This window comes from Micropterus dolomieu, linkage group LG16 (genome assembly GCF_021292245.1).
Source record: "Micropterus dolomieu isolate WLL.071019.BEF.003 ecotype Adirondacks linkage group LG16, ASM2129224v1, whole genome shotgun sequence".
Classification (NCBI taxonomy): Eukaryota; Metazoa; Chordata; class Actinopteri; order Centrarchiformes; family Centrarchidae; genus Micropterus; species Micropterus dolomieu.
The window spans coordinates 3266794-3282691 of NC_060165.1; the positions used below are offsets into that span (position 1 = coordinate 3266794).

Below are 15898 nucleotides of genomic sequence, written 5' to 3' on the forward strand. Positions count from 1 at the left end.
ATTAGTAGGCTAGAGTCGAAGATAGCTGCAACTCCACCTCCTCGGCCTGTGCCTCGAGGAATGTGAGTATTAATATGACTGGGAGGGGTGGATTCATTTAGGCTAACATATTCTCCATCACCCAGCCAGGTTTCAGTAAGACAAAATAAATCAATATCATAATCTGATATTAGTTCATTTACTAGTACACCTTTAGAAGAGAGAGATCTGATGTTTAAGAGTCCACATTTAACTCTCCTATTCGTTTGCACTATTGCTCTTGTGGTTTTAATTTTTATGAGGTTTTTATGCACAGCTCCTCTTCTGTTTACCTTTTTAAATAATTTCGATGGTCGGGGGGCAGATACCGTCACTATAGGATTTTCACTAAGTAACTCCTGAAATGGAGGAGCAGAGAAGTGTGTTAGACTGCGACTCTGCGTAGGGTTTTGGGTGGGTAACTGCTGAAAAAGAAGGGCAGAGAAGTGTGTTAAACTGCGACTCTGCCTCCTGGTCTCAACTCTGGGTTGTCATGGATTTGGTCCACTAATAAACTTGTCCAGATTTCTAGATCTGTATCAACTAACAGTTGTATTAAGATTCAGGATTGATAATGAAAAAGTGTTTTGCAATAATGAAACTGAAACCATTTGTCATTTATTTAATATGATATGTGTACCAAATTATTTTGGTTAGATTTTGAATATTTCTTTAAGACGTTGACTGGTTCAGTTATTCATTTATGAAAAAGAGACATTATTTTCTTTTATGATAAGATTGATATGGATTGTAATAGACTATATATTTTGAACCTCTTTATCTTATATGGAGTATATTACATTCCTAAATACACATGGTCTAAAAAGAAAACCACAAATACAACATTTCAAATTAGAAATCAAACATTATTTTGAAGCGGTCTGAAGAATAATTAAGCAATTAAAACAGTTAAAAGAAAAAAATTAGAAGATTAAAAAAAAATTGGAATATTTTTCTTTAATGCCTTTGTTGCTTGTTACGTGATACCCCGTGTATTTCACTAACTTTAATGTTTAATGTGCAAGATATGCAATGTGATAATATATTTCAATAAGCATAGTATCGTAACTATTCCAACATTGTGTACATTTTAATTGATCCTACTGTCATTTACATTTTGGAAATGTTTTTGTGTTGGCTAATACTTTTTTTTTGCAACTGCAATTACAACTTAAACTTTATTTACAAGTTAAGAACAAGATGTTGTACAAATGTATACATAAAGAAAATGTAATAAAAATGTCTGGTTTCTTTTAGTTGATTTTCAATATATCAAAACTGACTAAAATACACTGTGTTCTCTTCCTTGTAATGGTGTAGACATTTTGGATATGAAATCTGCTGCTCTCAGGTACTTTTTTAACAGGATAGAGAGTTTGACAAAACCAAACCACAGCTCAACATGAGATGTTTGTATGCCTATTATATCTTCTTGCTATTAAAAACCACAAACCACTCCACAATGGGAAGATTCCCATATAGTTTATTTATTTATTTATTTATTTTTTTACAGCACATTGACGACAGCAGTACAGAGGAAGTGGGTTTTGTGGGTTGGCAACTTACAAGATGTCACACTCTGCTTGGTCCTGTCTGAAAGGCACTTTAAAAGGTGATTTTCCAACAGGACTATTAGCAGTTTTTTCACTGGTGCTTTTCTCCTCCCATTACGTGTCCATTTTCGTCCAGCTTCATGCGCTAGATTTGCAAAACACCTGCATCAAAAACCACACACGATGAAAAATTCAATTGCCATCTGCATATTTGTGCAGTTGAGGAAGTAAGCATGCTCTGTCTGCTGTTGGTTTGCCAAATGCTTGTCACACAGCCTTCATGGTGGGCGGAGCACGGATGCACCACAGTGCTGTTGGGAATCAGTGCAGACACTTGTCTGGCAAGGTACACTATTTCCTCGTTGAAGGATATAAGCACACAATTAATCAGAGTCCAACTATAATTGGTCTCAACCTGGCTATCCTCTATGTTATGTAAGGTAATTAGGGGTCCAAGCCCGAGTGGGCTGGGAACCCGCCCATCATCTGCCTTTTGCTTATTGCTCACACTTAATGGAAGAACTGGTGGTGGAGGGGGAGTGGTTATCTGCTCTGTATTTTTTGCAGCCATGTAGCCACCAGACTTGAATTCTTTCCCAATTCTGTGGAGAGGGCTATGGACTAACACGTTTCCAGAATTTAGTCACCATACCAATTATTAAGGAAAACTTACTTAATGTCTTGCAGACATTGGATAGATATACTGTTGATTTTGTTTGCCGTTGTTTATGTTTTCCAATTGAAATAAGAACCCAAGTTGTGTCTTTAGGTCATCCAGAGGTGTTGTTGTGCAGTCAGTCGAATCTGAAAATGTACTTTTGGCTTGCATACCAAAAACTTGCAAACAAATGGATTAATTTGGACTGCCAAGAAAAACTTCACATTTGCACTTGTCTTTCTACTTGCATATATTTACATCTTTTTTGTATACCAACTTAATTTAGAAATTTTGGACTTCCCCAACTCCCGTGCACACAGTTGTGCACTGCCTTGCAAGGCCAGGTGGACCTAATTCAGCAATCAGCTGTAGCACTCCTGGGGCAGAACCAGAGGACAGAAAAGGAACAAGGATGCACAGCGCAGAGAAACACATACAGCCGTAACAACATTTACGAGATACAAAAACTGGCTTTAGAAAGTCATAAAATATCATATTGAAACCAGGGAAGAAGTCTTTGGATTGTGCATTAAGTTCACTGTATGTAAAACCACCATTTCCCCCTCTCCTTTGCCTTTCATGTCTCTGTACAGTCCTATCAAAGCAAAATGCCAGCATTTTAAGAAATACTTTCTAATTACTTTACATTCAGATTGCACTTTAATCTTGGAGCTGTGTCTAACAGTATCCAAAATATTCTTTATATTGACCCAATTAGGTTTCTAATGAATAGATCTGAAAATGTCGTCAAAACTAAACTACTTTTGTTTCAGGAGAACAATTCTTTACACTGAAATGTCTGACTTATTTGCTGTGTGCATGGAACTGAATAAATGCTCTATAAATAGTATCAGATGTGGGAATTTGTATTGTGGTGGTACTTTAAAAGGTCTGTGGGGTGGTGATGGCACAATGGATAAGACACATGCCTTTGGTGTGAGAGACCTGGGTTCAGTCCCCCACTGAGCCATCCACGTGCGACCTCGATTGCTTTAGATAAAAGTGTCAGCTAATTGAATAAATGTCTGAGTTTGCTCAAATTAAGTAAATTTAAGGAAGTCTGAAACTGATCAAATAAAACTGATAAATGACCCTAGTACCAGATTACCCAAAATGGGTTTCTGGTCTCTATTATAGGATAAATAGATATATGTAAAATAATGTAATAATGTGAAGATGTGGTCATTTTTAATTATGAAAACACAGGATTTAAATATGTTTACTTAAGGTTTTGATAAGACACCTATAACTAAGACTCTTCAATCAAGTATTTGTAAAATGGCATTCAAATAAATTTTACATCTCAAACCTGTAATTTTACAGGAAGTTTTCTTTTTTAACACCATTAAAAGGTGTGAACACCTGTTATTTAACAATAAATTAAATATTACCTTTCTGTAATTTTACCACTTTGGGGCAATTATACACTTAATCTAACTTGTAATCTAAGAATTATAATAAAAGTCAAAAGCTGTGAAATTACAGTAATTATGGCTGTTTTCAATGATCAAAACTGTGTTTCGACAGTTTAACAATACTTGTAGACACTATACTGATTAAAATAACAATTATTCAATGTTTTTATTTTCCAAATATTCATAATTAAAGGAGATATTTGTCAATTAACAAGAACATCTATGTCAAGTTACAGAACAAATGTTTTTTGTTACGGTTAACTGTTACTAGTTGTACCAAGTTTAAGAAATGTTTTTACAGTATTAAACTTATTGTTAACAGTTTTTTCTTTTAAATATTAAAAATAATATTTGTGAAAATACGGGAAATTCCTGAATGTATTGTAACAGTTTGTTTACGTCAAAAAAACCCAATATTTTCTTTAAAATAACAGAAATGTTATGGTTAATCACAGCTACAGGTTTTTCATGTTGTTGTTTCATGATGTTATTTTACATTAGACATGTAAATTCACAGTACATTTTTGCAATTGTTTGATATTTTCATGTATTTCAAAAATACAGGAAAACAACTGTGAAATAAAATGGAATAAAACTTTAAAATTACAGATTTTTTTTTTTACAGTGTACATTAATTTCAGATCTCCATAACCGCAAGCCCCTTTCATTTATAACTGGTCATTTATTCTCCACAGGCCCCCAGAGCTGCGTCGGGGCCAACTCGCGCGCCCTCTCCCTCGGCTTGCGTCGGGAGACTTGGAGCCCGCTTACAACTGCTTGCAGTTCTAGTTTGCTCTTGAATTCCATAAGCCAGTGGGAAAGAGATGGAATGAAATCCTCGGAATTCTGTGAGCATTCAATGGACAGGTTCAGGAGCCACTCTGACATCTTTTGAACAGACTCACCTTGCTATCTTCAGGGAGTATCCCACCATAGAGTCCCCAAAGGAAAGTGTGTTCCCCATGACTCCTGATGTTGATGGCAATTTGTGGTCCAGCGCCACAGCTGGCGTCCCTTCCAACGTCCTGTCTGAAGCTGCCCATGCATGCAAAGACCTAGGTGTATCCTATGTGGCCTGTGTAGTAATAATTGCTGGTTTTGATTTGGAGTCACTGGGTCACATTTCAAGGAAGCTATTGCAAAATTTGCATTTTTTAAATTAAAATATATATGTAAAATAAATGAATTATACATTAGAAATCCAAAACTCCACCGCCTACCCGCACCTTGACCACATCATCCCCGTACTCCAGAATCTCCGCTGACACCCTGTTCCCCAAAGCATTGAGTAGGCCTACCTCACAGACATGCTCCACCATCACCACCCCTCAACCATACACACCGGTGAATGTAGCGACCCGGACACATTCAAAATCTACCTCTTTAGGTTAGCCTTGTTTGCTATGTAGAAGGGTGTTACAAAGCTCAATTTCATTACATAACCTGTTATATTCTGACAATAAATGTATATTTGTATATTTTAATGTAGCCTACTAAATAAAAGCCTATTGGTCATTGTTTCTTTGAGTGTCCTTATTATTATTATTTTTATTTTTAAAAGTGTGCTACATGAGACCAATTTATTATATTTTTAAACCATAATGTTTCACTAATATTGGCTGGTGAGCATGAAGGTGTTGAACAAACCCTGGTGAAAGTGGGTAAGAACACCGCCTCTGCAGTAAGTGTCTGTCGAACATCCAACTTAAAACTAACTTCACCGCGGTCGTTTCCCGCGTGCAGATCGTTCTTTGAAAACATGTAACTTGGGGGTTTTCTTGGTGTCGTCATGTTGTGTTTGTGCCGTTTGACTCGCTGAATAATGACTAAGGCGTAAGCTATAGTGAGTGGGTGGGTGGGGGAGGTTCCGTTTTTGAGCAACAGTGAACAGTGTTGTGAATTGTTTCATTTGGACTAGCGTCCTCCTGTGAGCGCGGCTGCACAGATGGACGCCTCCACTTTACTCTACGATGTCCCTCCGGCTGTCGTCCAAAGGTTCTGTGAAATCATGGACAGTGGGGATGACAGGTTCGGGTGGCGTGGACTAGGTGAGGAACTCTGCTGTCTTTCTGGTTAGGCATTGTTGAAGTGAAAGGAGTTTCAGACAGTTGGCCCCTGGCTTGTTTTCAGAGGGTCTGTGTGATAATAACAGGAAGCTGGCTCTGACACAACATCCACCCGTTTTTCTGTTAGAAACCTGTAGAGATTTAAGATCTAGATAACAACCTAGATATTTATCAGATCAATTAGGCTAAGCTCGTTATTATCTTAATAAATATCTTAATATATGTAGTGTGTGTATATATATGTTTAAATATTTTAACAACAACAACAACAAGGCAGCGACCACTACGATAACAGATACCTTTGAACAGGGACGTGCACAGACATTTTGGTGGGCAGGGGCTCAAATGAAAAAAAGGGCATTTTTTTTAAAACAAGGCAAATATATTACCTCAACAACATTTTTACTTTTCTACAAAATAATCAGTTCACACAGAGATCACGGTCTTCTTTATTATTCACTAGGTTTATCACAGGAGCAGGCGACAGCAACGCAAACTATGCCACAATGTGCATGTTTTCTATGCTACTAGTTTCAAGTATATATTTATGACATTTCATTAATAATTTGTTTATTTTTCACAAGGCAATAAATCGTTTCAGTTCTTTTGGTGTTATTGGAATACATAATACTTCACACTAAACTGTGGCATTGGGCTGCAGGCATAATTAAAAAAAATGTTATTTAAATACTTTTACTTTTTGTTTCACAAGCAAGATGCCAAATGAGTAAAGATAACCTTCAGCTTCATACAGCCAAGCAACAGAATACTGAATTGCCTGAATACATTAATGTATTGATCAAAATGGATTTGTATATGTATATAGTCTATTAGCCTATTAGCCCATAGCCTATTTAGATTTTTTTCCCAATTAATGTATTTGTTTGACAGGGAATCTGTTGCAAACAGGAATAAATATACTGTATATTCATTTATTTAAAAAATCCCAGGCACTTTCTCTTGAAGAAGAAAAATGGCAGGTGCTGAAGCCCCTTTTGATGTTTATGTGTCTGCCTTTGAATATTTCCTGTGAACTGCAGTTCAAATATTGAAATACAGGTAGCCTAATTAAAACATTAAGCCATTACACTTGTCAGTTTAAGCTTCATAAGTTTTTACATTTAGTGCTCTATGTTGCAAATTATTATAAAATGATAGCTTTCTATGGTAGTTAGCGAGACAGTGGAAGCAACCTCAAGTCATCCACACAAACCTGTTAATCTACACCCTGCGCTGCTGTAATATGTAGCTGAAGGAAAGGGACGGGTGAACGTGTGTTTTTCTTTTCACACTGGTTTTTCCACTATAAGCTTGATTTGACACTTTTTCATTTCCATCATCTTTCCTGCTCTCCAGCTGTCCGAGTCGTCCCCAGCTTGTTAGAAGTTCGCATGTTGGAGCGCATGGAGACAGCAGGTCGGAGCCCCACTAGGGAGCTGCTGTGGTCCTGGGCCCAGCAGAATTCAACAGTGCGAGACCTGGTTAAGATTCTGCAGGACATGGGCCACCTCAGGGCCCTGCAGCTCTTCCGGGGTCAAGCTCAAGGTAAGTTGCAAGCAATGAAAGCGTAATTTTATACATCATTTACTGCTTTATCTGCATAGCACATCTAAACTATTTCCGTATTGTAGATTCTGATTGAACAGAATTTGTTTAAAATGAGCTTTTATGAGGCTGTGCCTGCTCCTACATGTTAATGCACTGTAACATTCGTTACAAGTTTGACAAACACTGTGGCTTTAAAAATTTTGAAGACTGCCAGTGGGATTACCAGTTATTACTCATCCTCCGCATCAGTTTTCAGTTTTAAAACAGCCTAACATGGATCATCCAGTCTTTGGCACATTTGATTGATCATTGATGGACCACTGTACCTACAAGTGCTTGGGTTCAATGTAAGGACCACGAGGCTGTAACTGCTCGTTCATTTTTAACTACAAGTGGAGAAATTCATCCACCAAAAAACCGGTCGTTGCTTTTGTGCAGATTTGACTTTTACGTGCATTTTTTTAAGATGGAAACATGCATGCTTTTATGAAAATGAGCAATCAGTGAAAGTACTCTGGGTAAATAAAGTAAAAAGAATGCATTTGGAAAACCAGACATTGCTGCAAATTGCGTTTTGATGTTGGCCCGCTGCCCCTTGGTATGAAGAAACATTATATAATGAAGGATTATCTCAATAAGGCAATCCAAGACAGCTGGCATAATTGTAGTGATTGCTGTTCAGCATACGACCCCCTCTATCCTCAGTCCACGCATAGAAAAAGGTGCCATCAAACAGACACACGCAACTCTTTCTAGCACTTTTGAAAATAATGGGAGGTAACAGACCGATTGATAATTATTAAGAAACCCTGGATCAAGGTGTGGTTTCTTAAGTAGAAATTTAACCACAGCAGTCTCAAAGGTAGTGGGGATACTGCTAGTTGTGAGTGATAAATTGTCAGTACTTAGCGTTTTAGGTCCCAGAGATCGTTTAGGCCTAATGATCAACAAAAACGTTTAGCTGGTAGGGAGTTGAGTAGGCAGGTAGTTGGTTTAGAAGCCAACACCAGCTTAGACAACATTTCAAGATAAATCATATCCTGATCCATTAAGGGTTAGATTAAAAATAAATCTGGGATTATGTTTTTAAATTTTGAAATTATTATTAAGTTTATCGTTACTGGTTAAGCGGAAAAATATGCTGCTTTAGCAGAGGACAGAGCACACTTTTAATTCAACTCGTGCCATGAGGAGTAGAAAACTTCCAGTTGTGATTTATGCCATTTGCATTTGGCCTGGTTAAGAGCATGTGTTTCTACAGTAAGCCAGGGTGGAGTCCTAATTGACTATCTTGTTTTGGTTGAAATTGAATCCAGGAGACTAGAAAGGGCTGTGTTTGAGTGCCTGGTAGAATTTTCAGAAGGGCCTGTCGCTGCAGTGAAAGGAGCCAGGACCAAGTGCAGTTAAAGTTGATGGACCACTGAGGCACGTTGTGAATACATCAACGACAGGCTAGTGTCACTCCGAGTTGAATAAGAAAGTGATCCATGACGCCATCATAGGAGAGATGCCTGAGCAGAAACCACCGTCTGACTTGATAGAATCAAGTCAAGGGCGTTCCTGAGGCACTGCAGTAAGTAGGTCCATGCACAAACTGAGTGAAACCAAGTGCCAGAAAGGCTTTACTTAGAGGATTGAAGGTCGAAAACTGGTTTGCAGTCAAGAAGGATGACTGAGGCCAAGCCACTCAACTGGTTGCTTGCTCTTGCTAGCAATCTAGGTAAGATTAGCAGAGATGAGCTGTTCTATGTACACGTCCACTAGAAGAGTTGCCCTATCTGCAAAGGCAGCAACAGGTGACTAGAGGCTACCTCCTAACGCAAGGATTGTTCAAAAATCAAATGTAGCAAGTGTAATGTGATATGGACTTTGCAGAGTAAGAGTAGATAAGTACAAGAGTGAAAACTGAAGAGAGTGAAGAGATTAAAACCAGGAGGAAGAAGAGTGGACAGTGCTTGTTTATCTCATGGAAATTGTGTTCCAACTGTGGAAAAAGACTGCAGTTGTTTAAACAGCTCATAGATAACCATAGTATCTGTCAAATGTGGCTAGCCTAGAAGTTGATGTTCTTGTTCAAGCTGAAGTTGATGTTGTCCCTCCCAAGAGAACTCACAACTAGCTACATGAATACAGTTTGAGGGAGACTATATAGCCATTGTAGTCTAGTAAAGTTGAGGTCTAAAGTGAGGAATGGGTTTTTAAGGTTTCAGTTGGGAGAGAGTTTTATGTGCAATAGGGTAAAGAGAGTTTGACTTAGGGGAAATACAGCTGATCTATTTTTAGCGCAGGAAGAGCAGGGGTAAGTGAAGTTATTGTGGAGATTTGTTTACTGCACGTCCGCAAATTCCTGGGGGACTGAATGAAAGTTGGAGGGAAATTACACTACAAGGGCTATTAATTTATATTAGGCCCTTTCTTGGTTCCTCTTTGTGGTGCATGGCTGATGTCATCGTGCAAATCCAGTTATCAGGGGAAATAGAACTTTGAAATGATATTTGGGCAATCTTTCTATTTCAGAGTCCCCTTCGCCCCACAGCAATCCCCACGCAGAGTCCACAGGGAAGATGTCAGCAGCTCAAGTGAAGGTAGAATAGTTTGTTCCTCTGTTGCTGAACGTGTTGAAACCTGCAGGACCAGTGACAGTGAAAAGATGAAAATGACCATCCTGTTTGTATTTTGTCTGATAAGGAGTCCTTCCAACTAGAGGCGAGTTCTTCAAGTCCAACATTATGTCCCGGTAAGTAGATTGTACATTTATTGCTTTGCTTTAATTCCTTCTGTCATACATCATTATTATGACATGTTGTTTTGGTGGAATTCCTCTGTCCACTACCATTCAGCCTGGTGTTCAATTTTGACATGCCATAGTTTTTTTTAAGTACATGTGAATTAACAGTGGGGAGGGGGGCTTCACACTGGTCTGTCTCTGTGTTCCAGTGAACTCAATCAATTTCCAGGACATCGTAGAAGGAACCAGACATTTTCATGATGAAATGAGAATTGCAGAGGGCCCCTTTTCTGATGTCTACAGAGCACAGATGGGAAGTAGAACATTTGCAGTCAAGGTTTTTAAACAGGTGAGTGTTGATTCTAACAATCAAAAAGGAACTGTCGGACATTTTGGGTAATGTTGGCTGTGTTCGAAACGGGCTAAACTGCTGTCTCAGAAGGTGTCTACCAGGACAGCGAGGCATCGAGTGCTGTTTGAAACGGCTCGAACGATCTCTTCCTGTCTCCTGAGATGCCTTCAGGCTGCCACAGTAACAGCCAGTTTTGAAGGTTGCATCGATGGTGACTTGATGCTGACTATTACCCATGATGCGGCCGCCGAATTTGTACACAAATACACGTTTTTAAAAGTTTTTAGTAGTTTTCTCGCTTCGATTTCTGAAAATCTAGGGAGAACTAAACAGTGAACTATCATATTAGCCCGTGACTGTAACCAACCAAGTTTGTTCAGTATGATTTCTGAGGCGCCTGTTAGCTGTTTGGCTTTTAAATAGCTAGTTAGCTGATGCTAAAGGCTAGCGTCTCTTCTGACAGCCAAAAGAGACGGCGGGCTTACGTCATGGGTTGCCGTAAGTGCTGCCCTAGAAGGCTGTTCAAAACTAATGTAAACAGAGCTGCCTTCACTTGAAAGATAGATAGATAGATACTTTATTTATCCCGAGGGAAATTCAAGTATCCAGTAGCATACGAAACATACATACATTAAACCTATATTAAAATAGAATTAAAATTAAAATAACTTATAACACAGTAGCCACAGTAAAACAGTGCAAAAACAGTAAACAGTGCAAATGGAGTGCAGATGGAAGTAAAGAGTACAGATTTTGTCTATTGTCCTCCCTGCTATGACTAGGAGCTGTTGTACAGTCTGACGGCCAGGGGGACGAAAGAGTTTTTAAGTCTGTTGGTGGAGCTGGGCTGGGACAGCAGTCTGCCACTGAACACACTCCTCTGCCCGATGAAGGTGTTGTGCAGAGGGTGGTGGGCATTGTCCAGTATGGACAGCAGTTTGTCCAGGGTCCTTCTTTCTGCCACTGTCACTAGAGAGTCCAGCTCTGAGCCAGCTCTCCTCACCAGTCTGTCCAGTCGACCGGCATCTCTCTTCTTGCTGCTTCCTCCCCAGCAAACTACAGCATAGAAGAGGACGCTGGACACCACAGACTGGTGATGCCTTCTGAGGCAGCTATCTATTACGGTATCGAGGTAGCGAGGCTACTGCCTTCCGTTTCGAACACAGCCCTTGTGTGCTTGCCTGCTGTTAAATCCTCTCCAGAAGGCTGATGTCACTGTGAACTTTTGTTAGCTTTTTCAGCGTGAAAGTCCATTTTTGTTCTTCGCCACAACAGTTTCACAGAAGAATCTTAATATAAGGTCCACTTGAAAGTATTTTCAACCACATCTTCCTCATTTTGCTCACGGAGGAACATATTCATCAAAGTCACACCTCACTGAGCAAACACCTTGCTGTTGAAGTCCAGGAGATGTGGTTAAGCAACTTTTCGTCAGTTGGAAACTTGCAAATAGCTCCAGCTTGTAATAAAATTTTTCATTAAATAAAAGTAAAATCTAAGAAAGATATTCTGTACTGAATTATTATCTTTTTGTACCTATTTAGAAGCAGATTATATTCTACATCACCGATGGGCCTGTTATTAATGTTGGGGTGTTAATTGCCACAAAGAGCGTCTAACTGAAATGTATTCCCCATCTGTCATTCTCCAGATAAATCAGACATCATGGAAGAAGCTGTGGGATATCTTCAGAAAAGAAGTGGAAATTCATCATTTGTATGTGTTAACCCACACGCTCAAAACCCCCCATTGTTTATGTAATGAATGGGTTATTCATTGTGGTGATGTGTTACAGGTACCAGCATCCAAATATCTTAGACCTGTGCTGTTTTTCTGGTGAGGACCGCTACTGTCTGGTCTATCCTTACCTCCCCAATGGATCGCTCTTCCACAGACTACACCATCAGGTAGATTTGTAATGGATCCTGCAGGGCATTAGGAAGTGTGTTTCTGTTTGGGACTTTTTTCTTATTTTTTTATTTCTTTTACCACGCTTGAGCAAAATAGTTGCTGGGTAACACATTTAGCAATATCAAACAACAGGAAGTGATCTTGTGGTTAACAAGTTCACACTGGGTTTGCTTGTGCAGAACTTACCAAAGATTATTATGAAAACAAATACAAAACAATTAAAGCTTTATTACAAATAAGAACAAAGACAACCCATTCACACGGTGAGGAAAACATTATACAATTAATACTCTGTAAATTCTATATCCTGGAACAAATTTGGCCGTACTGCAAATTGAGACTGAGAAAAAACCCTCTAAATGCCAGAGAACAGCTGGATTTTTGCACAAATATGCACAAGTTTGTTCTGTTTTATGATCACATGGCTCTAAGTAAAGTCATACAAATCAGGTGAAGTGCAATGTTTGCTGTGGTTTGGTTGAAATCCTTCAGCTCAGAGCACATTTTGTCACAGAGCAGAGCAGCAGAGAGCCAGTGTTTGTCTTTATTTGACCACATAGGATCAAATAAACATGATGACACAGATATAAAATTCAATCTGTAATACGATTAAGACAAAGTCTCTACTTGACCCCCTTCCTTTCAGTCAGTTAAATCCCTGTGATCACACAGCTTGCAGTTGTTGTAGTCATGTAGATGGCTTAAACAGGTGTTTTCCTTTCTGAAAGTTTACCGTAGTGGAATGTTTGTGTGTATGTAAGCGCTCTGTATTTGTATAGCACCTTTCTAGTCTTTTTTCGACCACTCAAAGCACTTTTACCTAAGTGCCTAAGTGCTCAAATAGAAACTAACACTCACAAACATTCATACACTGGTGGAACAGCCACCAGGGGCAATTCGGGGTTCAGTAAGTTGCCCAAGGTTTCATCTTTTCACTGTCACTGGTCCTGCAAGACCTTCCGATTAACGGGCAACCCGCTCTACCTCCTGAGCCACAGCCGCCCCTCACATACTGTACTTACTGAATGCAACATTTTACATAGGGAGTATTGGTAAATGTTTTCTTGTTTGGTCAAAGCCACAACATACACTGAAGGCCTTGATTGTAGAGGTGGGTGGAGTAGCCAAAAACTGTACACAAGTAAATGTACTGTTACTTTTCACATTTACAGTTACACTTTTATCCAAAGCAACTTACATTTGATGAACAAAATACAAGCATCAATAAAGGATGAGATCTACAAATGACAATAGATTCTAGTTAAAGCAGCAATAAGTACTAGTAAGAGCTATTAGCGCATACGGCATCAATGGGGTAAATACCTAGGGAAAGAAGTAACAGTTAACAAAAAAGTGCAATCAATACAAGATAATTCTAAGTAGAAGAAGAGCACAGGAAGTGCATGTTAGATGTTAGGAGTTAAAGGTGTTATAAGAGGAAGTGTTCTCGGAAGAGATGAGTCTAAACGAGCTTCTTGAAGTTGGAGAGGGACGCCCCTGCTCTGATGGCGTGTGGTAGCTCGTGGCCTTTACCAGAAACTGGGTGGCATACTGAGTGAGGTAGTGGCACGTTCCAGAGACAGCAGCAACATGGTCTGAAAAGGACAGCTGGTCATCAATCATGACATCCAAGTTTCTCACCACCTTGGTTGGAGTGATTGTTGAGGAGATAATTTGTAGTTTGATGTTATGGTGGATAGATTGCTTGGCTGGAATGTCCAAGAGTTCAGTCAGAGAAGTTTAGTTGCAGATCTGTCTGAGAGACAGTCTGTGAGTGTTTTCAAAAACAAGTACTCAAGTACAAGTAAAATTATTCATCAAAAGAACTACTTGAGTTGGAGTACAGTATTTAGTGAAAAAGTATTTAGTGAAAAAAATGACTTGAGCAAGTAATTTAGAAAAAGAAAAAACGCTGACACAATACTGCCCCTTTCTCCAAGTCCTTCATTTGATGTGGAATTGTTTCAGCAACAACTTCCTCAGAGAAAATTAAAGAAGTGAACATACACCTGGATTTATTTGTGACAAAATGACCAGTCATCATCTCCTGATTGGATAACCTGCCACATTACACATACACCAGGGCAAGTGATCACAAAATATTACAAAATCCATAATGAGTGAATCCTGTCATGTGAAGTCCATCGCTCTCTGTCTGCTAACTTCTCTCATTCTGCACCCTGTTGTTGTTTTCGTTACGTTGCTGCCTTCAAAATAAAAGCGCATAAGCCGTCTTGTCGGAGCAAGATCAAATGAATGATGGGTATATTATTGGATAATTTTTATACAATTAATATTCTGTTTGAAATAAACAAACTGTTTCATAGTAGCCTATTTCACTTTTGTGCAAGAGTAATTAAAGGCCTGTCCCAATATAGGTAGGGTTAATTCAGTGATTTTAGCAAATAAAAGCCTGGGCTGTTAAGTTTTACGGTAGTAACATTCACATTGTACCCTATTAAGTACAACAATTATATTATCATTTGACAAATAAATCCACAAATGTGTGCATGTGCATACTACGCCGTGTTTGTTAGGTCAAAAAGTAAATAGAAAGAGAATCAACATACATAGTTCCAGTATAGAAGTCCTAAGTCCCAGTTCCCATCTCTGTTCTCATCATCTCTCCAATCACAGGAAGACAATAAGACTCATAAGACTCATTCAGGCTAATTAGGAGATAATGCAGGGATTTGTTGTCATTAATTGCTTGTTAAACGCAGTGTTCACTTTTTCACTTTCACCAGAAGACAGGGCTGGACTGTGACAAAAAATCGGGGTCAGATTACGAGTGTGACAAAAAAACTGAGACGTGACATTGATTGGTGGGCATGACCACAAGACAAGAATATATTTTAATAGGCCTAAAAATATTTATTGATGAAATATTCAATAGGGGAGGTGTGGGGGTCCTCCCCCAAAAGATTTTGAGCATTAAACACTTTTTCACACAATTCCCTGCATTCTGAAGACATTTTCTGCACCAATTTATGGTGGAAATATCTTTATTTTATTTTATTTATATATATACATATATAATCCCATGTAGAGACAAGTCGCTGCACGGCATGTACCACAGACAAATAGAAGAAGTGGCTGATATCAAGAAATCCAACCAGTGGCTGGAAAAGACTGGACTGAAGGAAAGCACAGAAGCACTAATCATGGCGGCACAAGAACAGGCACTCAAGATCAATAGAGGCTGGAGTCTACCACACCAGGCAGGACCCCAGGTGCAGACTGTGCAAGGATGCCCCTGAGACAGTACAGCACATAACAGCAGGGTGTAAGATGCAGGCAGGAAGTGCGTATGTGGAACGGCATAACCAGGTAGCTGTCATAGTGTACAGGAACATCTGCCGTGAGTATGGGCTGGAAGTCCCAAGGTCAAAATGGAAGACACCTCCTAAGGTAGTTGAGAATGACGGAGCTAAGATCCTGTGGGACTTCAAGATCCAGACTGACAAACTGGTGATGGCTAACCAACCAGACATCGTGTTGATCGACAAACAGCAGAAGAAGGCCGCAGTGATAGATGTGGCAATCCCAAGCGACAGCAACATCAAGAAGAAGGAACACGAGAAGCTTGAGAAATACCAAGGGCTGAAAGAGGAGCTAGAAAAGATGTGGAAAGTAAGAGCAACAGTGG

General features: G+C 39.2%; 1 protein-coding gene and 1 long non-coding RNA gene across 3 annotated transcripts in view; both read left to right on the forward strand.

Moving 5' to 3' along the window:
* The first annotated feature begins 1807 nt into the window (after positions 1 to 1807).
* On the forward strand, positions 1808 to 5162 carry LOC123984996. The gene is made up of 2 exons (XR_006828570.1): positions 1808 to 1917; positions 4340 to 5162. It is a non-coding gene; the product is annotated as an uncharacterized LOC123984996 (long non-coding RNA).
* Positions 5163 to 5544: 382 nt separating this feature from the next.
* irak3 (interleukin-1 receptor-associated kinase 3) overlaps positions 5545 to 15898 on the forward strand; it is a 22426-nt gene continuing 12072 nt past the window's right edge. For both annotated transcript variants that reach the window (XM_046072648.1, XM_046072649.1), the window contains exons 1-7: positions 5545 to 5692; positions 7067 to 7255; positions 9776 to 9843; positions 9947 to 9995; positions 10196 to 10335; positions 11990 to 12054; positions 12134 to 12245. In XM_046072648.1, the coding sequence (XP_045928604.1) occupies positions 5590 to 5692; positions 7067 to 7255; positions 9776 to 9843; positions 9947 to 9995; positions 10196 to 10335; positions 11990 to 12054; positions 12134 to 12245 (726 nt within the window). In that variant the 5' untranslated portion in view covers positions 5545 to 5589. The remainder of the gene's footprint in view (positions 5693 to 7066; positions 7256 to 9775; positions 9844 to 9946; positions 9996 to 10195; positions 10336 to 11989; positions 12055 to 12133; positions 12246 to 15898) is intronic.